This window comes from Oryzias latipes, chromosome 24 (genome assembly GCF_002234675.1).
Source record: "Oryzias latipes chromosome 24, ASM223467v1".
Classification (NCBI taxonomy): domain Eukaryota; kingdom Metazoa; phylum Chordata; class Actinopteri; order Beloniformes; family Adrianichthyidae; genus Oryzias; species Oryzias latipes.
Genome location: NC_019882.2, coordinates 6,262,009 through 6,286,641, shown reverse-complemented (window position 1 = coordinate 6,286,641; position 24,633 = coordinate 6,262,009). Strand labels below are relative to the sequence as shown.

Here is a 24,633-nt window from a genome sequence, read left to right as displayed (position 1 = left end):
GATTGAACCAATGGCAGCCTGCGACGCAAAACTCGCGCGGAATTCGGTTTGTCTCTGAGGGCGATCACTTCGCGGGAAACAGTCTGCAGCAACACGGACAAGAAGACCTTCCCATAACGATCCAACAAACTTCACAGGCGTTTTAACAGCCATCTGGGATTGTCCTTTGTTGTTGTATTAGGATGCTTTTCCGATCCGTAGTCGCTAGAGGAGTGGGCAGACGGAGGCAGACTGGTGAGACCATCTCGTAGTTTGGTTTAGTTTTTTCGAACGGTGTGTGTTAAAAGTTAGCAGTGTTTTGCTACGTTTTGCTGGAGGCGGACGTAGCCTTGCTTGTAAATGTGTCCAGTCATTTCAGTTAGCACAAAATACCAGCAATCAGTAGATTTACTTCTTAAACTAGAGGTTTTGATGCATTTTTTCGCGCTCAGACATTTTCTCCAACTAACAAAACGCGTCGCTCTTCACAAATCATGTCTGATGAGTGAGGTCAGTGAGGTCATATTTATTTAATATTATTAGTCTGATGGAATTTGTCTGTTTGTTTGCAGAAATGGGAACTACTCATTTACATTCACTCAGTTACATTCTCATTTTTGTGGGGTAATTGTACGCCCAAGTATAGTCTTTCTGTACTTTATTTTAGATTTATAATTAAAAAACAATACTAACTTCAATATTCCACCATATTCTGTTTACTTTTTTGCAATTGTACCAATTATTCTACAAACCTAAAACTATTTCTGGAAGATAGGAAACAACCACCACAACACAACAATGTATTACATTTTATTTGCTTCTAATCACGAAAAATATATTTATTTTTAAACATTGAAATACCAGAAAATACATGTTTTAAATCTATGTAAATTAGTATCATGAATTCAGTTGAATTATTTGGAATTATCTGACAAAAAAAAGTTATTTTAACTTTTTATTTGCACTATTTTGTGATGACTGTAGATAAAGAACATTTTTTTCCTTGCACCTGATTATTGTTATTTAAAGTGATCTTTATTGAGTGCAAATGAAGGAAGTATTATACAACGCAGAAATCACAGGATGGCAGTAAAACACAATATGTATGCACAAAAAAAATGTGTTGTTTTTTCCCCCCGTTTAACTGACTTGTGTGTTTGTCCTCCCAGCTCTGTCTGCAGATCTCGTCCCCCGCATTCCTCTGATCTCTCTGCTCGGCAGTTACCGGTGCGTCCGACACGATGAGCACATCTCCTATGGGAATACGGGGGACACAGTGCCACCGTTTGGATTGGCTTTCTCCTCAGGTAATCCACTTGCATTTGTCAGCGCTGTGTTGCGGTCGTTTTTACTGAGTAACTGCAGTGCTTTCTTTTTTTTTTTTTTCAGCTAGGGATATGCAGAACATTTTGGCAGCAGCTAATGAAGAAGGCATCGTTCGGATCTACAACACAGAGAGCCGTGGAAATCCTCTTCTCAAAGGTATTTGAAGAGGCGTTTTTTCCCCCAGAATGATCCTGTTTGTGATTTGTGAAGCATCTGTACCTAACTGGCTGTATTTTACAGAGTGGCTGGCTCATGAAAATGCAGTCTTTGACATTGCATGGGTACCAGGAGAGCCACAATTGGTAAGAACACATTTCCCATGGCCAAAATCAAGCTTCAAGGGCGTGTATTTTCATACCAAGTGTCTCCTGCGTGTTAGGTTACTGCTGCAGGGGACCAGACAGCCCGGCTTTGGGACGTGAAGTCTGGGGAGCTGTTGGGAAGCTTTAGGGGCCATCTTTGCAGCCTCAAGTCTGTGGCATTCACGGCTGAAGAAAAAGGTTCACTTTTCAAACTCTGACTGCTCACAGAAGGGAATTTATGTTTCCCCCAGCTTATATTTGAAAATGTAAAAGGCGTTCATCTATTCAGATGTTAGACTTATCCTTTATTTTACATTTTAAATGCACATTTAACAGAAATTTATCCAAAAGCAACATGCAAAACAGGAACTTGCATTGTTACATTGTTTTTAACTTTCTTTCAGAATTTAATTTTAGTGTTTGTTCAAATCTGAGTGAAATTGAGGCTTAAATCAGAAGAACACACTGTTCTTAATGTGTTTTAAAATGTGAGTTTAAGAAACCTGTTTAACAAAGATGTTTTTGTTTTCTGTCATCATTTATGTTTACTCCCGAACAGCTGTATTCTGCACTGGAGGTAGAGATGGAAATATCATGGTCTGGGACACCAGGTGCAGCAAAAAAGGTCTGTGTTCAAAGGTTTAGCCCCAAAGTCTTAATTTATACACAACAGGAGGATATTGAAGTGATGGATACGGAGTACCAGACTCCATCATGTCATCTCTCCTTCTCAGATGGGTTTTATAGACCCGTGAACCAGATCAGCGGTGCTCATCACAAAGCAGAGGCGAACCCCTCCTCTAAGACCAAGAAGAGGCGGAGCAGCTTGCGCGGCATGGCTCCGAGTGTGGTGAGCTTTTTTTTTTTTTGAACTGGCACTTTTGAGAAGAGCTAAAGAGGAGCAAACCTGTAACCTTGTTCTGCAGGACACCCAGCAGAGTGTTACAGTAGTTCTGTTTCGGGATCAGCACACGCTCATCTCTGCAGGAGCTGTCGATGGGTAATAATATCCCGATTCTCAACACCAATGTTTGTTTTATCATAAAGAGTTGCTGTGGGACTTGGAAAAAAATCCTTCTCATTTCTGCCCTACAGGGTGATTAAAATGTGGGATTTGAGGAAGAACTACGTTGCACACCGCCACGAGCCCTTACCTCTGCAGACGTATCCCTACGCCGGGTCCTGCACACGCATGCGTCTGGGTTTGTCCCGCTCTTTTCTGGTTGGGCAAATTGATTTACATGAAACATGCAAATGAACCCTGGTGCACTGGATGTCTTTGTGTGTCTGCAGGCTATTCTGGACTGGTTTTGGATTCCTCTAGATCCAATGTCATGTGCAACTGCACGGATGACAGCATCTATATGTTTAATGTCTGCGGAGTGAAACGGACTCCAGGTACAAAGTCCTCACTCTCTGGCTGGATGTGCTGAGTGTTAAAGTTTCACTAGGTGGGGCTGATGTCCTTTATGTGCTTTAACTGCCACGGGGTGCAGCAAGCACAAATCCTTCCTTAATGGTTCCCTCAAACTGCAATCAATATCCACTTGGTGGCTGCAGAGCAATTATGGGGTTTTTAAAGTCTAAACGTGTGAAAACATGGAGGAGGATTCTCAAATACTGGGAGTTTAGATGTTTCACTATATCACAATGCAAAGTAGGCAGCCATTTTGAAATGCTTATGTTGACATTTTTAAATTGGTGGTTTGGTTTTCCTTTCAGTCAAAGCTTTATCCAGTGAACCGTAAATACCCCCTTCATTAAAAATGGTAATTTGGGTGTTTTTCTGATAATGGAGGACATATATTAAGAAAATTAAACTTAAAACTGCATTTCTGAGTATTTCTTTATTTTTAAATTTCTGTAAATTAGGAAAAAAAAAAGGAATTCCGTTTGAAAAATAGCTTATGAAAGTAGAAATACAAGAGGCGGGCCACAAGCTCCCTGCTCTGCTTCATTCTGATGCACCCATAGACCACTAGATCCACGTACGTCTTGGTGTTCCTCGTCTGAGCTGCCCCCTGGCTCTAAAGTGTAGCTCCAGTATTGCTTGCAGCGGTAATGTCAGTTGGGGGGGTTAGGGGCTGTAAGTTGGCAGGAGAGAATCTGAACAGAGAATTCTCAGCAACAGGGAAATTCTAAGGCAAATTTCTGATGAGCAAGTGCCGATCTGCAGAAACTATGTCCTGAAAACAACTGATTTCTTAATTTTGGCTAAAAACGGCAGCATCTTAATGAAAAACCACTGGCAATGGTTTTAAGGTAGATCAGAGGTTAATCAGAGAGTGTTTTTAAATGTTTTCACACAGTGGCGGTTTTCAGTGGCCACCAGAACTCCTCGTTTTATGTGAAGTCCTCCATCAGCCCCGACGACCAGTTCCTGGCCAGCGGCTCCAGTGACAACCACGCGTACATGTGGAAGGTAAAAATAATCCGTGTTTCATTCCTGTTTTCCGTTTAACTGCGCTGAAGACTGACGAGTTCCTGCTTTATTTATTTATTTATTATTTTTTTTTCCTACGCCATGGCTCTTCCTCTGTTTCAGATCTCTGACCCCCAACATCCTCCCATGATGCTCCAGGGTCACAGCGAGGAAGTGACATCAGTTGTGTGGTGCCCAACAGATTTCACTAAGGCAAGTTTGCAAGCTTTAGTGTTTGAATTTGCCATTTACAACAAAAAAAAAATCAAATGATGGCTCTTATCATTATACTTTCTTGCTGGATTAGAAAGATTTTCTGTTCTGGAGTGAAGCTGAGAAGTTTTGAGTTTCTTTTTTTAACCCTTCTGCTTTTTGACAGATTGCCTCCTGCTCTGATGACCACACTGTACGGATTTGGCGGCTTCACCGGGAAGCTCATGGAGCTCAGACATCTGTGGCAGATCCTAACCTGGTTGGCTGGGCACGACCTAAATCTCCAAGTAATTATTTCTACTGTTATCGTCAGTCAGCTGTTCAATATTTATATGATTAAGAATTTATGTTTTTCTTTTGTTTTTGCTGTTTTTAGGGCCCCTAGTCAGGGCCGAGTCAACCCCTGCCAAGAGCCAGAGGTCCGAGAGTTTTGGTGGTCTCACCTCACCCCAGCTCGCTGCCTGTGCCCCCAGCGGCGCCGCCCTACCTCTCCCCTCTAGCACTACATCGCACAGCCCCTCTCAGAGGCCCGTTGTCCGTCAGAGGACGCCGTGTTCCATCAAACAGTGGTTATCTCCCACACATGGATCTCCTGGTCAGATCACCCCTCCATCCCGTCGGGTTCTGATCCCCCAGAGTCCAGTCAGCGGCACATCCACAGGAGAACGACGAGCCAAACGCAGACTGGACACTAGTGATGGTTCTCCGGACTGTGAGGAGCAGTGCGACTGCGTTACAGAACTCCACCCTGTGGCCAAGAGAAGCCGCAGCGTTCCCAGCGTCTGCTGTTCCGCTCAGGATTCCCCGCCACGGACGGCCCGCCACCCATCTAATCTCAATCAAGCTTCACCAAAACAGGCTGGAAAAGAGAACTGCTGTCCACAGGCAAGGAACTGGCTGTCAGAGATGGGTCAGAAGATGAGGAAGGGTCAGGGAAGACTCCAGAGTCCCAGCAACAACAGGAAGCAAGACGTTCAAACACCAGCTACTTCAGTAAGTACAGAACTCGGCACCACACTACATTTCCTTTCAGCCAAAGGTTATCATTTCACCTAAAGTTTAAAGAGTAAAAGTATTACTTTGTCCTTTTTGATGCCTACTTATTTGTATCACCAAAATATTGTCCAAGCATCATACTTAAATTAAGTCTGATTTTTTTTATTTTGTTCTGAATTTTTGCCTTTTTTTTATTTTTTCTCAAGTAAATAAAATGTGCAAATCAGACAGAATCAGATCAGACGTGCTCTGTCTAACATGCCTTTAGGTTTGCTTGTTAGCGTTATAAGATAGGGGTAAAAATTTTCAAATGCACCTTTTGGTTTTGTACCAACATTAAGATACATTTTTGGTGCCTGTTTATCTGATAAGTTCCTTTTTGTTTTTCAGACCATGCGCTCCCCACAGACCATGAAGAAAATCTCCATGTATTTTGCTAAAGCCCCTCTGGACTGACCAGTTTGAGTGTTTGTTTGTTTTTTTAGCTTCAAGGTATTTTTATGTGGTTAGACAGAAAGTAAATCGTTAACATGGGGTGCATAAACGATCTAAGATCCAAAGAACAGTTTTGTTTTGTTTTTTTTGTCTTATTTTGCCATTTTGTATTCTCTGTTGCTGTCTAGAATTTCTATATAAAACATTTCTATATCTGCCATTTTATTCTAAACAAACGCCTTAAGAGATGCTTCAGCACTGAATCCAAGAGAACACAGTTGATGGGCTCATCTGCAGGATTTGTATATTTATGTGCTAAATTCTGCAAAAATGTTATTTTCTATCAAAATGTTAGCTAAACAGATTCAAGCAAACCATTCATGTCAGTATTTTTTTAACTGCATGGTTTCAACATTTTCTTTTAATGTAATATCGTTCATTTGTAAAAGTTTTCTTTGGTTTATCTGTATTTAAATGCTTTGGTCAAATTGCCTTGAATTTTAAAGGGTGTTGATACTTTTAGCTTGTTATTTGGTTGTAATTTGGTTATCAGTGGGGGTGAAAGATGGGTTACAAAAATGCCACAACCTTTATAATGCCACTTATAATGTCAGGTATTTTTATATTAGTTTAAAAAAAGCATGTGGGCTAAAATTAATGTCAAAGATTAGATTTTTTTTTAACCTGAAATGAAAGTGCAATTGGCTAGAACAGGAGTGTCAAACTCATTTTCACCGCGAACCAAATCAGCATAGTGGCTGTTCTCAAATGGCCAGATATAACTTATACATGTAACTAAATGCAATGAAAAAAAAGTAACTACTCCTTAATGTTAAATAGCTCATTATGTATTTATTATAACCTTTAAAGTGACAATTGCAGCTGCATAGAAAACATATGTTTGCTTGTTACTCTAGCATAAATCCTTTTAAATTTTGTCCGCTTATTAGAACCCACATAAGTCTATTAATAAAGGATCAAACTGTCCAAGTGAATAAAGAAAAATAACATAATACCGAGCTAGTCAGAGCATGTATTACAAAAAGGGTGCACACAACGTTGCATCCAACTGATGGTTTGTTGACAACATTTTGTCTGCATACAGACATAAGACCTGCAAATATTAACAACACGTGTTCTAGAATATGGAATTAAACTCCATTTTTCTGCCTGTTCTTGCATTGTCAAAGAAATGCTTTTCCCACCTATCTTTAACAAATAGAGAAGAGTAGCTTTAATTTAAAGTCTAATACGGAAAACAAAAAATTATTTGAGTAAACTAAAAATTTTCTGGCTAATAAAAAAAGTACTAAAATACAGTTTGAACATTTCTTAATTTCAGTCTATAACACGGAATAAGGCAAACAATATTCTATTTTGACTTTTCTTAAGGGAACATTTAGTCAAGCAAAAATTAAATAGAACTTTAAATTTTTCATAATATACAGAAAAATGTGTCTGACATTACAGCCGCCTTTCAGGCCTCATTCAACGTCATCCAGTTGTTTTTGCATGTTGCATTTTCTAAGTCCCGTTTTTCTCGCGCTCTGATTGGCTAAAAAAGTTTCCACTTTATGAGTCCCCTCTTCCCATTGGCTGCCTGAGACGTCAAACAGTGACGTACACCTGTCATCGCCCCTCAGGCCAGCGCACAGACAGACAGCGACGGAACGACTGGGAGTGTTTATGGCTGCCTTCTTTCCCCGTAACGAAGTTGTTTCTTGGTCATTTTTAGACACATCTAGGGGGATTTTGACGTGCTCTGAATAGCGAAGACGGCAAAGCCATGCTCGTGCAGACGAGGCGAACCTTCAAGGACTGAATGAATGCGTCGAGCGAAATTGAACTTCATCGATCTCTAAGAGAGTTTGGAAAATATGCTCAGCGGAAGTCAAAGTTGGGTTAATTGTACAGTATTTTAATTCGCGAAGTTCGTATTTTAACGACGCGCCGTGAGATCCGCATTTATCGGGTATATTTGTAACTTTATTTCCTCGACAGCGTTAGAGATTTTCATTCGGCACATAACGTCGGCTAAATTTAGCAGGTTAGCTAGGTGCGTTAGCTGTCAGTGTAGCTTCTTAACTGTTTTGCTGCAGCCGAAGTTCGCATTTGAGCAACTTTTTTAAGACTATGTCATCCTTGCTTTTCACAGTAAATAGACATTTGTGCACATGCTGTTAAGCTTTAAGAAAGGCGGGGTATTCAGGAACTTGGATTTAGCTGTATTTATGAGGCTAGTGCGGGTCTCTGTTTATCATTTTGCGTTAAATATTCGTTTTGCATGAGATGCAGTTCGTCGAAGCCGAGTGAGCATGATGGATCATACACAATAACAACAAGACTCGGGGAAGGAAAAGAGCGACGGGCTCGTGTCATCTGATAAATAGCTCGCCAGAAATCTCCATCAGATTTTTTTTTTTTTAAACATTACAATGTCGACCATCTCAGCATCCGAGAAAGTGGACGGCTTCACGAGGAAGTCCGTGCGGAAGGCGCAGAGACAGAGAAAATCCCAGGGTTCCTCGCAGTACCGCACTCAAAGCGCTCCAGTGGAGCTTTCCCCGCTGCCGCAGCTCAAAGGTACGGTAAGAGGATGAAGGGGCCTACCGCTTTAAATAGTCTGTGCTGACCACTGTCATACGGCAGGATGTTCAGATCTGGAATGCAACCTATAGTCAGAATGGCAGATAATACCCAGCACATATAACTGGCTGGATGTTGGGCAGCAGGATTGTTGGGTAGCAAAATGTTACCTGTCTGTTGTGTGTTTTCATTTATTTATTTTACCTGTTTAGTAATTATTCTCCCTCATTTTTGAAAGCACCTTGAAAATACTTTAACTGTGAGTTGATGTCACTTTTTTTCTTTTTCATCCCAGACTCACCATAAGTCAGTACAAGTTGTAGCTTTAGACTTTTGATAAATCAAATCTCCATTTCTGGATTGGCTTTTTCGCTAAACAAAAGGTGTTCTGCCATGGATATCCACGTTAAGATACCACGGCCCATCCATTCGGTTTGCCCGACCCAAATCCAAGAGAAGCCAACACTTTCACGTGACTCATAGACGAGAGTGCATCAGACGGAGTCGCCCTCTGCACGCTGGCTTGTTTTTGACCTGTTCATTTTACGCCTCATTTGTCCTAAAGAGACATGTGTGGCCTTAAGTGAGTGGCTGCCTGCCAGCAGAGACTCGGTCCTGTGCAGCAGAGACTTCGTCAAATGAAATGTGACACTGTGTGAGATAATAAGGGTGGCCAGGATGAAACTTTGCTGTCTGTTTTTAGTTGATGCACAGTTGTGTGTTGTAGGTAAGGACAGACATGCAGGGTGGAGGCCTTGCTCATTAAATGTGGCACATCTTTTCTTTATTATTTCAGCGCGTGTGGAGTTTTTGATATTCACTCTCCCTCACAGCAAACAGTATTGACATCTTGGATGGTATTTCACAGGTTTTACTAACAATTTTAAGAGCTACACGCGATTTGTTGGTGTGACGGTTTTTACATCGTGTTCAGCTAAATGTTCTCTAACTGACACGATAAATTCTAAGTTGCTCAAATGCATACCTGCCAGGATACATTTGTCAGCCAATCCATATTTCCGTTTTTATCTCTTTCGCAACCTCGTGGGAATGTGTTCAAATCCCACACCTGAAGAGCATTCTAGTAGTTGGATTCCTGAAGCCTGAGGTCAAAACTAATCTGAAGTCACCTTACTTTCACATCTAGAATGTGCACTTTTATTTCATTTGATTTTTAACAAAATACAGCTTTTATGAACTTTTAAAGTAGTGTTACACTGCAAATGAAATAATCTCTTCGGGTGAACTGTAATTTAGAAAAATGTTTTCAGTTCTGACAAGCTGCAACAGTTTAATAACTGTCTTTTATGAGGAAGAGCGAAGCTCAGGAGAAGAACTTGTCCAGTCAAGTCTCTGAAGCTACTTTATGCAGTCAAATGGTAAAAACAAAATATAGGAAAGAAAGTAGCATCAACAGACTGCTTTTGTAACATCCACAGTATTAAATATTTTTTTTTTAATGTTTCAATTTGACCTCCAAAGGGCAAATGCAAACCAAAAGACAAACATCAGAGCATTGTTGGTTTGTTAAACTTGGAGTCGTGATGCGGACGAGAGTGACAGACTTATTGTCCCACTGGAAGATGCTTCTGCTTGCTATTTGGGGAATTTACTGATATAACTTAGAATATTTTCATGTTTACCTTTAGCTCCAAATTACTCCCCACATATGAGGATTCCAAATTTGTACTCCTTTAAGACGGTTATGAGAATATTACGCTACATTCTTCACAATATTCCAAATGGTATCCAGAGTTCTGCTGGCTAATTAATTCGCATCCCTACTTGGATTTTGTCCTTCCAACTTGTCTGCAGAGCTCACAAATCTTAATATAGAATCGCATGGGCAGAGTGGTACAAGTTCAAAGATTGATCAAAAGCATGTTTTCTAAACGTTTTTTACTTTCACCGTTCCTTTTTGGAAGTTTAACAATGTGATGACCCTGGAACAGAAGCTTCTTCTTCACAAATAACCAGTGAAAACCTTCTGCATAATTTCACTCCAGCTGATGTTGAAGATAAAATAATAATTATTTTAAAAGTGAGTGTTAAAATCAAATTATTGCAATTAAGATGTTCCTAGTTAGCCTATACCTTTTTGAATACTTTTATTTTGAAAGCCTATACCATGCAAAAGGAATTTTTTGAGCTTTTAAGTGTATTAAAATGTTCATTCGTCATGAAAAAAAACAACCCAATGTGGTATTTTGATCTGTATGTCTAAGTAATCCTTTTAAAAACCTGTGATCTGACCATCAGCCCCTCCCAACCCACAAAAACAAGCAGGTTCTCATGAGCTAAAGTGAGAACAGCCCCTTCCAGGAAGTTTTTGCTGCCAGCACCGCCCCCAGGCTAACACACATCCACTTTCTCAGTGGAGCTAGCGTTGATCGGCTAAAACGCTTTCCTTTTATATGAACAATATTCACATCCATCTCTGCAAAGGTTCAGATGTTGTTTGATGCAGACACGCTGCCAGGGCCTGCTAAAGGTTGACATCATGGAATGGGCGGCACCCACGAAAAGCGAAAGGCGGGCCTCAGAGATGGAGTCGTTTTACTCCCGGGTAGGAAAATAGCTCAAGAAAATAACAAATATTTACTAAAACATTAGTCCTTTAGTTTGCAAAAGGTAATATATTATCATAAACATGGATATTGTTTACTATAAAAGACTTATGAATAGCGGGGTGGATGCCCTTTAAATGATTTTTGTTTATTTATGACAGACAGAGTTGTGTTCATATCTTCTCTGCTACTTTTACATTTTGGTTTCAGTCTTTTAGCATTTTTCCCCCACCATCTGTTTTTTTTTTTTTAGAATTTGGGTTAGGTGTGAAGGTCAGGAATCCGGATGGGGTTGGGATTCATGAGGGACACTTTAATGAAAAAGGACTAAGGCTGCACGATATGAGGAAGATTTGCGATATTGATGATCATTTTCCGATGACGATTACATGAACAAACTACTAAACAACTAAATACATAATTTACATTTTACTGCAACAGTCTAGTTTAAGTAAGAGTCAACATGACTTAAATTACACTCCAAATACATAGAAGGTCGAGCATCTAACATAAAAGGGGTCCATCTGATTGGTCAAATGCTTAAAGGGATTTGTTTGATTTGTAAAATACTTCAAGATGCCATAATACAATTTTAGCACTTTCAAGGTAACCATTTATCGCAATTTTCACCGTATTTTGCGACGCGTGTATCGCACACCTTGATATCGCGATACATTTGTGATTTATTGTGCAGACCTAAACTAATAGTAATCTGAGAAAAACCATTGGACCTGAAAATCTTCCTGCAGACGTTTTCTCAAAGTTTTCCTGTTAAATTATTCGTACTCTAAAGCTGTCTAAAAAAAAATAATTTTTCTTTTTCTAGATTATATAATAGAATACATTGAGTTATCAGATGCTGTTGCAGTAAGAATCTAAGCATATCAAAGCAAGATTTCAGTTAATGCGATAAAATACTAAAAGCTAAATTATAAGGAGAAGTTTACATAATTGAATTGGTTAGTTCAAAAGGGGCCCAAGTCCAAGAGGTTTGTTTTTCCAGGAAATGATTTGAATTGCATATCTTAAAGGGAGGCTACACCAAATGATTAACATTTTCCCAGATTTGGCACCAGTTACAAATGCTATAATATGAAGCACCTCACTTTTATAATTTCAGAGGACTAGCAAACTAAAGTCTCTGGACTTTGGCCCTTCTTGAATTAAACAGGGGCCCTGCCATATTGGTGCTGCCATCTATGGGGTAAAGCAAAACTCATGCAAGAGAGGCCCAAGTCCTGGAATTTTACACTTAATACATTTTAAATGTCAAGCATAGTCAACACATTACAACAGACTTGGGACTTTTTTGTACATAATCAGATAGCTTTTCCCTTGAAGACCATAGAACATATATCTCCATTTTGCAATATTGTGGACTTGGGCCCCTTTTGAACTAACCGATTAAATTTTTATCTGAAACAAAAAAAAGGGCAACCCTGACACCCCTCTTCTTCATAAATCATTTAAACATCATCTTTCAAATGAATTTACTTTGTGTTCTTTCATTTTCACGTCGAATCAGCTGCTCTCATCCTTCCTGCTAAACCACCCAGAAATGAGCATTTCTATTTTTAACTGGATTCTTAAACTACTAAATGATAGTAGCCTAAAAGCAGGTTTTTCCTCTCTTGTAGTGTAGAAGCTGAAGTGCTTATAGCTCCTGTTGTGCGATAGACACTAAAAACATGAGTCATTCAGTGACCAATGTTGTTGCCATGGCAGTCACAAGCCTTGAGAGCAAGCCAGGGAAACGTTTGACGTTCCAAATACAGTTTCCTCCTGATCTTCTCCTTCAATGAAGCGCTTTTTACAGCCACCATTACCAACTATCATACACTTTCCCCAAAGGTCAGCAACTGTTTGTTTTAAACCACAAATGCTAGCTAAAAATATCCCTTTTTTGGTGTAAAAAATGGCTTCAATAATACCTTAAAAGCACTAAGGTCTATGGCTCATGAACTAAGACTAGTAATGGCAGTTCCAACCTTTTTGACTTACTTAACTTCCATCATGAGAGCTAAACACCTAATCATCATCCTTGCTGTATCCAGATTAGAAGCACGTGCTTTGTTATATCGACATGCAGACATTTATCCCAATTGATCTGACTATATTATTATTATAGTAGTACCACACATAGTATATTTCTGAAAAAGTTTAGGAAAACAGTGGATTATTGTTGAACTACTCATTATTTGAGTTGTAATTCTAGGTCAAAGATATGATCCGTCTTGTGTTGCTAAACCCATTGGAATTTTGCACTGTAGCCTCATTCGTTTCACAAATGTAGCTTTGAATGATGATGTGTTTTTCATTTAATTTTCATCATTGACTTTGTTTAGCATAAAACCTTTTGAGCATGTTTTCATTTAATTCTGCTGCAGTTGTTAAATAGTTTTAGAAAGACAGAATAGGATAAAACATTGATTTTTTTTTTTTTCACCCAAGCGTTAAACAAGTCCTTTAAAAAAACGATTTTGATATAGTGATAAACAGTTTAATGAAGTGGATTCCAAAAAAGTTTTAAGTCTTTTGTGGATGTTCAGGATACATTTTTCTATTGTAAATGAATAGTAATTATGTAATTGTGGGTCTAAATGATTTTTGTTGGTTGTTGTTTTTTTTTTTTACCGACAGATAATTTAAAGTTCTATTTTATCAGGTTTTTTTTATTGATTAAAAGAAACCGATACACACATTCACACAGTTGTGCCAACCTAAAACCACCAGGGGCTATGTGGGGTTGCGTTTCTTGCCCAAGGACACTTCGACACATGGGTAGGGAGGGCGGGATCTAAACCTGTGATCTTCTGATCAGAGGATGACTGCTCTACCTCTGGACCACGGGCATTATTATTTCTGAAAAGGCTTAATAATAAGCACAACTTGATTGATCTGCAGTGAAATTTTTTGTATAACATCATAAAAAGTAAATGGTTAACAAATCCAAAACTATTCTGAAGACTTCTTCTTCAAGCGCAATTAAGGGAACTTTATGTAACTTCAATACTATTTAGATTATAATGATGGTAATTGTGTGTAAATAAGTACTGATATATTATGAAAAATCATCTTACTGTCCCAGTTTCAGGCAGCCGTCTTAGTGTAACACTAATGACTGACATGACGGGTTGGAATCTACACCCATGTGTAAGAATGCAGTCAAATATAGTTTTAAAGCTACGCAATTCGACCACACGGATTCCTGCGCACACCCACACAGTCACAGCCTCTCATAACCGCACCCTGCTAGTTAAACCAAGCACATTTACAGTGTTCCTCTTAAAGTGACAGCTTAGACAGGAACGATCAAGTCACAATTATAGCACGTCTGGCTAAATGGGTATTTTTTTAAATGTGAAGACGGCATTTATATAAAATTGTGAACTTGTTTTATCCTGATGAGAGTTTAAAGCTGTTTCCCCCCCCTTCTTTGTGCTTTGAAAACACAAGTATCGGATCTAAACCATCCTCCACCTTTTGTTTACAAAAAAAAAAAAAGCTGGGAAGAAGATATTGCAGTTCCCCCAGAGACCACTAGAGGCTGGTTTCAAAATGGTCCAATTCTCAGAAAACAGACCAGTTTGCTTTCTGAAGCCTTTTTGATGTTTATTACTTTATTATTCATAAAAACTCAGAGTAGGGAGGGATTTCTATGTACTTATTTATTGTAAATCAACTGCATTGGATTTGATCATGGCTCAAATTTGTGCATTTCTAGCAAACTTAGTTCTTGACTTTTTTTTGGACGTAGTTATGTGGGATGGAGGAAACCGCCCCTTTCTACTTTAGGCTCCATTTTCACCCTTCATGGGTGAACTTCTGTCTTCTAATTACACGGCATCTAGTAAATAAGTTAACCAGCTTCAAAACAAAAACGGAGTAAAAATGACTTGTTTGCTAAAAGTGCGAACTCATGAAAGTTGATTACACATCACAAAATACTTATTACTTTTACTGACTTTGGACGGGCAATTTTAATTAATTTGAAAGAATTTTAATTAATTAATAGAAAAAAAAACTTAGTTTTAGTGTTGTAATAACGACCCTTTTGTGTTTTGAAACTGTTGCCGGTGAGATGATGGTTGGTGGGAAATGAGTGTCTGTGGATCAAACGTGAGCGCGTGCATGAGTGGGAAACCGTGTGAGCTGTTGCACACGTTCATGACTGCACAGCTGGGTTTTTTTTTTTTTTTTAGCGTGGCAGCAGCTGACATTTATGAAGTTATAAGTTCAGTTTGTTGAAAAATAACCGAGCAAGCTCATATTTAACCCAGACTTTCATTCAGTTCTGTCAAACGTCGACGTGAAATCTGAACAAGATTTAAAAGGAATAGTACAGCTGATCAGATATATTGGAAATGTTTTTGTATTGCTTTGTATTAGAGTTTGCATTAAAGTTGGTGATGGCACAGTTGTTGAGGAGAAAATTAGGAATTTGCTCTTCATGTCAAGTTGCTGACCCCTGCTCTAGAGAGTAGAAAAACTTCTAATAATTATAGAATTTTACTTCTGATCCTCCACTAAATCTACCCGTTACCACTCTTACAATGCAAAACATTATTGTATACCTGTACATATTTTACTTTTCTTTCCTGAAAAGTATTTGTGCAAAGTGTGCAGAAAAAATCCCAAGAGACGAGTGCCTGATTTGTGAGTCATTGTTCAGAGTTTACCTGACCTGCATACTTTCCCTCCGTTTGCTTGGCTTTTCTTTCTGTTTGCCCATTGAGTTCTGGGAATTATTTATGGGCAACCCTGGGACAGGCCTTTGTGTACAGAAACTGAGGGGTCAATATCAGTATAGTGTAAATATGTTTACTGCATCTTCAGCTGCAAATAGGTCAGGATCTGCTGCATTTACACTTTAATGGTTACTACCTGTGTGCACACCTGAAACGTACACTCACAGATTTACCAAAACATCAAGGTTTAGGGGATTCAATTTAATTTTAGGGATTAACTGTTGTTTTTTTACAGCAAGATTTTGAATTAATTTAAAATGTCAAAGACGCTACACAGTTTTCTGTTGTATATTAAGAAGCTGCACACTCATACATGTGTGGATGTCAAAACGTGTGCTTTTAAAATGAATCTTTTAACTTGTAGTCATCACTTTAATTGAAAGTTTCTGCTGATTCTTTTCATTACTTCCTTCTTTTGTTTTGTCATCTTCATCAAGCTGAGATGCTCTACTACGGGGTTTTTCCTCTCTGTTTACTCTGCAGGTCTGAATCATAGAGTAAATTCTTTCTTCCCGTGTTCCCATTAAAGCTGTTCTTTGTTGTGTTATCTTTGCTGTTTGTCTTGTACATTGCTTTAAATGATTTTGTCTTCACTTGAACCTTTGTGCCGTTAATAACTGACAAATGGAAAACGCTAGAGCAAACTTGATGGCAGTTCAAAGCTTGACACTACAAACTGATTTAATGATTTAATTGCTTTTTTTTCATTTTCATAGAACTGTTCTCTTATTACATTACATTACATAATGCTCTAGTAATTCATGAAATAGCTGCAAACTGCATGTTTCTGACTGTAGTTTGGGAAAAGCCAATCAGATATTCATTCATCTGTGTTCATTCTGAAAACCTCCATGGAGCAGAACTACATTTAACAAACATAATGAATGACTAGTTTGTTGTTTGACCAACATCGTCATTGTAGCTCCAAATAAAGCAGCTATTGTTGTTGTTCTTTTTTCCCGTCCTTTCATCTTTTTTGGAGCTGCGCAGTGGAACAGTGGTTAGCTCTCACCCTGGTTTGAATCCCAGCTGGGACTTTTCTATGTGGAGTTTGCATGTTCTCCCAATGCATGTGTGTTGTTGTTTTTTTTTCCGGGGCATTCTGGCCACCTCTCTGTTCAAAAACATGCTTTTTGTAAATTATGTTATGTTGTTGTGTGCCCTGCATTAGACTAGCGACCTGTTCAGGGTGCAACCCTGCCTTTGCCCAACAGCGGCCAGGACAGGCTCCATTAACCCCATGACCTCGAATGGGATATAGGGGGTTAAGGGGATGGATGTTTCATTTTTAGGGTTAGCTAAAGTTCCATTGTTGAAGCTACGAGTACCTATTGGGTTAAATATGAATATGCTTGTTTATTTTACTCAGTTGATGAAACTTTTATGTCTTTCTGGCTAATATAAGCTTGTTGCTTCGGTCATTAGAAATGGTCATTAGAACCATGTAACCTGCAGTTTTAGTTTTTTATCAAGCTCTCTTTGCAGTTTGTAAAATTGCATTCTTTTGTAACTGGTAAATGTCGTATAATTGTAGCGCTTTATACCTGGTTCAAAGTCTTGGCCAAGTACACTTTGACACATGGGCAGGCAGGGCTGCAACCGAACCTGCAATAGTTTGATCAGAGGTTGACCGCTCTACCACTGCTCCACAGCCGGCCCGCTGATCTTTTTATATCTTACTGCACATCGAACAAAAGCAAACATTTTCTCCCATTGTCTTCTATTTGCCTGTTTTTTTTTTTGTTTGTTTGCTAACACTTGATCGGCGCCTTAAAAACACTAAAAACCAAAATGACCAATTAGGAGCTGCAGAAGAGAAAGGATGCAAACTTTCAGTTCTTATTTTATTTAAATATAGCAACAAGAAAAGAAAAAAAAAACAAATGATCTAAAAGAGTAATTTCAAGATAATCTATGGAACATCTAGCGTGTGTTTTTCACCCTGAACCTTTTTGGACTCGTGTCCATTTGTAGAACATGCGTTATGCTGGATGGCTGCTGAAGCTCTGTGTAATTCTCCTTCAGGGACTAAGAGTCCAACTGTATCCCTCAAATAAATGACTCTTTTTTTTTTTTCCTCTTAATTAAAATCTACAGAATTATAGTTAAAGCCTCTAGCATCATTTTATTCACTGTTTGAACTCAAAAATGTGTTTCTGCTCTTTTTATTTATGGCTTAGTTTTGTCATTTTAATTTTAGATAGATTTTTTTAATACTTCCTTTGCTAAGCACCCTGGGGAATCTGCACTAAAGCATCTCTATGTCAAAGCCAAAAATAGCCTGATGTTGGGAAAACTATCTGCATGTCAGACAATATCGAGCCTAACTAGTGTGTCTGAAAAGAAAAGAAAAAATTGTTAGTTTTTTATTTATTTACGGGAATTATGTTTCTTTTTAACAATGTTTTAGATTTTTAAGAAATATTTAGTTTGTGTTTCAGTGAGGCAGCAGAGTAGTCATTCTGTGAAAAATCCTAGAAGCTTTTGTGCAGGTTCAGGGCTGCACGATATAGGGAAGACTCGCGATTGGTGATCAATATTGCCATGACGATACATGAGCAAATAGCAAAACAACCAAAAACATAATTTCCTTTTCACTGCATCAGTTTTATTAAAATAAGAGTCAACATAACTTAAATTATACTCCAAATGACCCTCGTATACAAGGCAAACATCTAAAATAAAAGGGCCCCATCCGATTGGTCAACAGCGTGAAGGCGTCCATCTGATTGGTCAAATGCATCAATGTTTTTTTTTTTGATTCATTAATTACTGCAAGCTGCAATAAGATTGTTTTTAGCATATTTAAGGTTACATATATTGTGCAGACCTATGCAGGTGCACATTTTAAGACCGTAGAAGAACAAAAATTCTAAAACGTGCATATAGATCTTAAAGCATTTGAAGGGTGAACCGTTTAGGTTGTTGTTACATTAATGTTTGCAGGGATGCTAAGCTGCTTGGCTATTTCTGCCTCGACTCCAATTAATATTGAAATTGTATATCCATTAGTATTTTAAATGTTACATAACTGCTTAGATTATTTAATTATACTAACAATAAAAATATACACCTATTTTGATGAAAGTGTGTTTTGTAGACAAACTTCTCCTATGATTTTGTGGTGTTTGTTTATTGCAAATGAGACATTTAGGCCTCGATCATTCTATACCTGCTGCATGTTTTTTTAAAATATCCCTTTCTGGGTAGAAATATGAGCTTTTTATGTGCCATGTTGACATGCCTGCAGGGGTTTCGTGGCCCTTTCATCCTTTTGTTGTTGTTATTCTAGTCTGGTATTCAGTATGCCCGTTCACTGTGGAATCCTTTGAGATGCGATCCTTTGGAAAATTGGCTTTAACGTAAAGTAGTGTGTTAACTAGACAGGGTGGTACAGTTACACTGGCATATTGAGTTGGGTCTGAGCGGCAAGCGGATGGCTGACCTCCAGACTTCAGTTGCATAAGTACTTTGTCAGCTGTCAACACCGCTGGAACATTTTCACTACGTGTGAAATTCAGTCTGAGTTTCTTTTGGCCACCGTAGTGTAGGAGAGCTTCCTCCTATGAGTGGTAATATCGCTTTAGTTACTCATTATTTGCCAAAGAACCGTGCTTTGTCCCTTCCTGACTCCTTATATATTTAGTAAGCATAGCTGTGTAGTGAGGAGGCATTTCTCAGTGTTGCTGTTAGTCTCAGTTTCCTGCTCTGACACTGAGATAAAAACTTATCAGGCGTTTGATCAGTTTTACAAGTTCAGCCACACAGTTTTCAATACTCTGTGAAAGAAAAGTAAGAATATACTACAGATGCCATGATCCCCTTTCCCCACAATTAGGTTCAAACCTCAAACTTTGCTTTACTGTTTTGCTTCTTTTTGATTTATTTTACAAATAAGATTAAAAATTTAAAAAACATTTGAAAAATCTTTTATTTTTTGGCTATTAAGTATGTAACAATTGAGAAAAACCATTCAGTTGGCTTATAGTTGGCCTATTGTAATGTAATGAAATAACAAAAAATAAATCCTTCCTAAATTTGGCACAACACGTGTTGGAAAATTTTGATATGAACTTAAGCAAACGTAGGGATGTAATGATTCACTTTTCCCATGATGATTTCCAATGAAAATCGTGGTTTTGCTGTTTTCATCATCTTCTTGTGCAGTCTTTCTCATGATGGAGGACATATATAAAGAAAATTAAGCTAAAAAATGTGTTTGATTATTCATCTTCTAAACCTGTTTTGTCCCTTTCGGGGTCACGGGGCTGCCAAAGTCTATCCCGGCCACTCGTGGGCGATGTGAATCAGGAGCAAGTGGGAAAAATGCCACTGGAAAAAGCTTTTAGCAGTGATGTAGGTGCCACAGCCGACAGGCCCCAAGCTCCCTGCTCCGCCCCATTCTGATGCATCCACTTCCAAACAAATAGATCCATGTACATTTTTGTTTTCTTGGTCCAAGCTGGCATCTGGCTTGAAACTGGCTTACTCTGCGCCAACACCCCCCCTCCACACACACACACACACACAACTCAGAAGTGACTTTCTAATGAACTCCTGTCGCTCTGCAGAAACTCTGTCCTCAACAAAAACAGCCTAAAAGTTGCATAGTCAGAATTAAGACCACTGGGAATGCTTGAAAACTAGATCAAGAGATGATTGGAGTGGGACTTTAAACTGAGGATTGTGCCATCCCTACAAAATACAAACACATGCTCTAAATGTGTAATTCATGAATTGAGATGTGAATTAAATAATGTTGGGGGGGGAAATCCAGAAACATCTCCAAAAACCTATTTGTCTTAAAGGTCATCTTTCTATTCTTGGCGTCATTAATGTTTGCGTATGTGGAGGAATGTTGTTCTTTTATTCGTTATCACTCAGCCGCCTCTGCTACTGCTGGTGCAGGTGATCGGTCTCATTGGCAAAGCTTGTTAGTCCACAGTGTGTTGTGTCTGAAAGCATTAACCTTAACGCTTCACAAAGACTTGGATCAAAGGGAGATTTTTACACCATTCACCCTAAAACTGCTTTGATATCCCCATTAATTCCCTACAGTTACTTGCATATCACTGCACTTCAAATTAGTCTATACCAACCATTGGCTGTAAATGAAAACTGGACTGAGAAACCCCTCCCCCTGGAATTCCGAACAGGAAGTACCTGGTGGCTCCAAGAAGCCAAAACCCCATAGACTTCTATAGAGAAATAAACAGCTATTACTCAGTCATTCTATTTGTCAGAAATACCATTCTTGCTCTGCTACCTTTTTCTTTAAAAAACATGTTCTTGCTAGTCCTCGTTTTTTCGTCATATATATTTTTTCTTTATTGCAAGTCATTTAAGTACTAAACTGACCAATCGGATCCCTCAAAAGTATGTTATCTTACATTGGACTAGGGCTGCACAATATCAGGAAAACTGCGATATTGCAATGACGATGATGAACATATAGCAAAACAACCAAAAACATCATTTCCATTTCACTGCAACAGTTTAAAAATGACATTACAAATGACCAACATCTACATAGGAGACGGACATCTAATATAAAAGGCCTCCATCCCGTTGGTCTATGATGTAAAGGAGACCATTTGATTGGTGAAATACATAAAGGGATTTGTTTGTTTCGTTAAATACTTCAAGCTGCCATAAGATTGTTTTAGCATATTTAAGGTAACCATTTATTGCGATTTTCGCCGTCTTTTGCAAAATGCATATTGCACAGCGTGAAATTGCGATAACGATAAATTTGCGATATATTGTGCAGGCCTACATTGGACATTTGAAATGTTTGATGGACAGATTCTCCTTAGCCAGCTTTCGAGTGGTAGGGGTGTGGCCTTTCAACAAGCTCACTCCTGAGTGGCAAAAGTGGTTGCCGTAGAAATGTGGACCAACTTGGACCAATTGCCGTTTGCTGAAATTATCTGGCTCCAACGTGGCAACGTCTGTATTGGGGAACATTTGCGACCAAATTGACTTCTTTTCATTGGAGTGTTACACTCACTAGGTCCTGTTCTCGTATACAGTCAATGACACAAACATGTACAATAAGAATGTATTATTACTTCCTTAAAAACCTTTTCTCATTTCAAGTTAAAGTTGGTCAACAAGAGAATTTGAGATTTTATAGTAGGCCAGAAAAATGTCTAGAATTTAATTAAGCATGGATCTGAGACATTCACTTTAATGAAGACCGTTTGCTCCTCAGCGCAATAAGCTTTCGTGGACACCGTATAATTTAGTATAACCCCATCACCTTTGGAGTATCTGGTTGCTAAGCTGCTGTAAATCAGACCGAGCGTGCGGCTTCACCTCAGCTGTAGCTGCTCGCTACGGTTACACAAAGGGCGGCTGGGTTGCTGGACGGCAACATAACTGGACAGCGTGTCTGTGCGCTTTTGGACGCCTGCCAGGTCTTGTTGGGTTAAGCTTGACGACTGAAGGGCTTTGCTGTCAAAGCCAAGGCTGTTTTTTTAAGGGGGCATTGTATGTTTGGTTTTTGTGACCACTTGAAAAAAATGTTTTTCTTCTAAAAAAATTTAAAACCTAAAGGTAGCCAACTGAGTGGACTTGCCTCGTGTGTTTTGCCATTTTTGTGCCTGTCGGAAGTGAATGAATTCCTCTCTCATTTCCTCCTATTGTTCCAGACACCCCCTCTGCCGAGCAGCAGGAGCTCTTCATGCAGAAGCTTAACCAGTGCTGTGTTCTCTTCGACTTCCTGGACTCCGTGACGGACCTGAAGAGCAAGGAGATCAAGAGGGCCACGCTCAATGAGCTAGTTGAATATGTTTCAACCTACAGAGGGGTGCTGGTGGAGTCTGCATACCCGGACATCACCAATATGGTGAGCCATTCCCGTGGAAATGTCATTTCCCTTTTTAGATTCATGAAAGAAACATGACGTCCATCCAAAGGTTGCGCACAGCTGTCCAGCAGTTTGTCAGAAAAGAGTGAGAATCGTGTTTGTGTTTGGGACAAAAGTTTAGATCAGGTTGTTGATTCTTTGCCTGTTTGGAAGAGTCCGCAGAAGGTGGGGTTCAAGTCACGTTTGGTACACAAGAAGATGAATGTATTGATAGATTTTTGATATTTAAATAAGTAAAACAGGATTTTGCTGCTTGAAGTTATTTTTCTAATGCAAGTTTTATTGCAAAAATGATCATAGTTACCCTAAAATGAAAACAACTTTCATAATGATTGTATAATAATGATAATAATACAACGCACAATTTGTTTTTGTGACAGTAAAAGGGGAAAGCATTATTAAATAATGGTTGACGATTTTAACATCTGTCCGGGGACTACAGATGAAAAATAGCCTTTGGGCTAATTCTGACGCATTGCAGCCATGCTTTTAATGTGCACTGTCCTTATTAAATAAAACAAATAAATAATAAAGCCTTTTTTTTTTTACTTATCGAAAAACAACAAACAGGAAAAATGTACACCTAATAGCAAACACCAGCACACACATATTTTGCTTAAAAATATGGACAAAACAACTAAGAATTCCCAATGTTCTAACTTTTGGAACATTTTTAATTATCGATTTAGCCAATTTGATTTGTGGTTGAAGGTCATTCCATAAGCTATCTATCATGTCGTTCTAAATTTAGGTTTTCTTTAAGATTTTAAATGAAAAATATACACATTTTGTACATTATGACATTTATGATGCACGTTATACATCAAATGCCATATTTTAGTAAATCTGCGAAAAATAACTTCTTGCGATTATTTTTTTGCTTTTTCTTTGTAGGATGGAAATGACATTTATAAATGTTTTTGTATTTCCCCAATGTCATTACGATAGACCAGGCATGAAAAAAATCAAGGAACTATATAATGAATACAAGGCACTGGTATCTATGGATCAGTTAACTTCATACAGCACTTTTGTAATGTTTGTTTTCATTTAGTTAAAAGGAGATTTCCAGGAAACTTTGTTTCTGTTTCTCTTCTGATAGTAATATCATTGATTTCAAATGAAATATTTATCTCCATGGCTAAATATCATTAAAAAGGATTTTAAAATGCACATGGGCTATGATTTTCTTCATAGACCTGCATCCATCAGCTTAGTGAACATGTGAATCTAATATCGATTAGCAAGTGGATTAATACACGAGGGAGTTACACAATCGGGTGTTTTAACGAGAGGCCCAGCAGCACTCTGGAACATCTTCTTGGCCGGCGTGTTATAGATTTTGTGTTGATCGCAGGTGTCCTGAGCTGCATCGTTTCCTCCCACAGTGTAAAAGTGAGTCACTTGCAGCCTTTTAGAGCACAGCAGTCAGTGCTGCAGTGATTCAGTCCACACTAGAGATTATTATGATGGATATGAGTGAGCACTTCCTGAGCTGAGTCAAGGAGTATTTAAATGACTGACGGAGAACGTAGGTTGTTTTTCCATGCTGCACTGCACAACTATTGATTCAACCATTGTGATTTTCCTCTTTGAAATCTTAGTTGTGGGTAATTGACTGAGGTTTCTTTGAAATTTTTAAGTTATAACCGAGCATTTGAGCAGATTTGTTACTACAGGCGTTTGTGCTAAGGTATCTAGACTGTTTAGAGGCTTAAATGTTGAATTTTCCAAACTGTGGCACGCCAAAGCTTTACAATAAATGGATCTGTACTGTCCGACTCTTTTAATTGTGTAATTTGTTTGTAGCATGATGAGAAAAATAGGTGCTAAGTGACAGGAAACTGGTTCATGGCTCGGTTTCTGACAGAGTTGAGGTGAAAGTCAGCTAAAATGTCAGAAAGCCGGGCCCGTCATCCGCTGCTTAGCGTTAGAGGACAATGAAATAATGAGTTCTTTAAGTGCTGCTCCTGATTCGGCTGCAGCTTTGATCACTGGGGTTTTCAGAGGTATAAACATCAAAGTCTCTTATTTGCATCAAAGGAGATTTTGCTTCTATTAGTATGCTTTTTTTTTCTTTAAAGAAAAAGAGGTGGTTGCCCAAAGGGGGATTGAGTTTGCCTGTCAATGTAGCTCCAAATAAATTGCATAAAAAAATAGAATTTTGTCCCATTTTCTACAGAATCAG

The 24,633-nt window shown here is 38.6% G+C and overlaps 2 protein-coding genes across 2 annotated transcripts in view; both read left to right on the top strand.

Annotated features, from left to right (window-relative positions):
- The first annotated feature begins 72 nt into the window (after positions 1 to 72).
- On the top strand, positions 73 to 6,195 carry dtl (denticleless E3 ubiquitin protein ligase homolog). Its single transcript, XM_023953025.1, has 15 exons — positions 73 to 234; positions 1,149 to 1,286; positions 1,369 to 1,461; positions 1,546 to 1,607; positions 1,685 to 1,805; positions 2,167 to 2,232; positions 2,342 to 2,457; positions 2,534 to 2,607; positions 2,703 to 2,809; positions 2,901 to 3,005; positions 3,917 to 4,029; positions 4,153 to 4,242; positions 4,409 to 4,529; positions 4,619 to 5,235; positions 5,629 to 6,195. The coding sequence occupies exons 1-15, from the start codon at positions 183 to 185 to the stop codon at positions 5,692 to 5,694; spliced, it is 1,941 nt and encodes a 646-aa protein (XP_023808793.1). The 5' UTR covers positions 73 to 182; the 3' UTR covers positions 5,695 to 6,195.
- A 1,111-nt stretch (positions 6,196 to 7,306) lies between these two features.
- The window catches only part of ppp2r5a (protein phosphatase 2 regulatory subunit B'alpha), a 30,297-nt gene continuing 12,970 nt past the window's right edge, over positions 7,307 to 24,633 (top strand). Inside the window, exons 1-2 of the mRNA XM_004083439.4 lie at positions 7,307 to 8,256; positions 22,228 to 22,424. Coding sequence (XP_004083487.1) covers positions 8,109 to 8,256; positions 22,228 to 22,424 — 345 coding nt within the window. The 5' untranslated portion in view covers positions 7,307 to 8,108. The remainder of the gene's footprint in view (positions 8,257 to 22,227; positions 22,425 to 24,633) is intronic.

Excerpts from the sequence above, each read along its gene's own strand:
- dtl (XM_023953025.1), top strand. The coding sequence starts at position 183 with ATGCTTTTCCGATCCGTAGTCGCTAGAGGAGTGGGCAGACGGAGGCAG. Across the intron at positions 1,608-1,684 it reads TACCAGGAGAGCCACAATTG|GTTACTGCTGCAGGGGACCA; the intron begins GTAAGAACACAT and ends CCTGCGTGTTAG. Across the intron at positions 4,530-4,618 it reads GGCACGACCTAAATCTCCAA|GGCCCCTAGTCAGGGCCGAG; the intron begins GTAATTATTTCT and ends TGCTGTTTTTAG.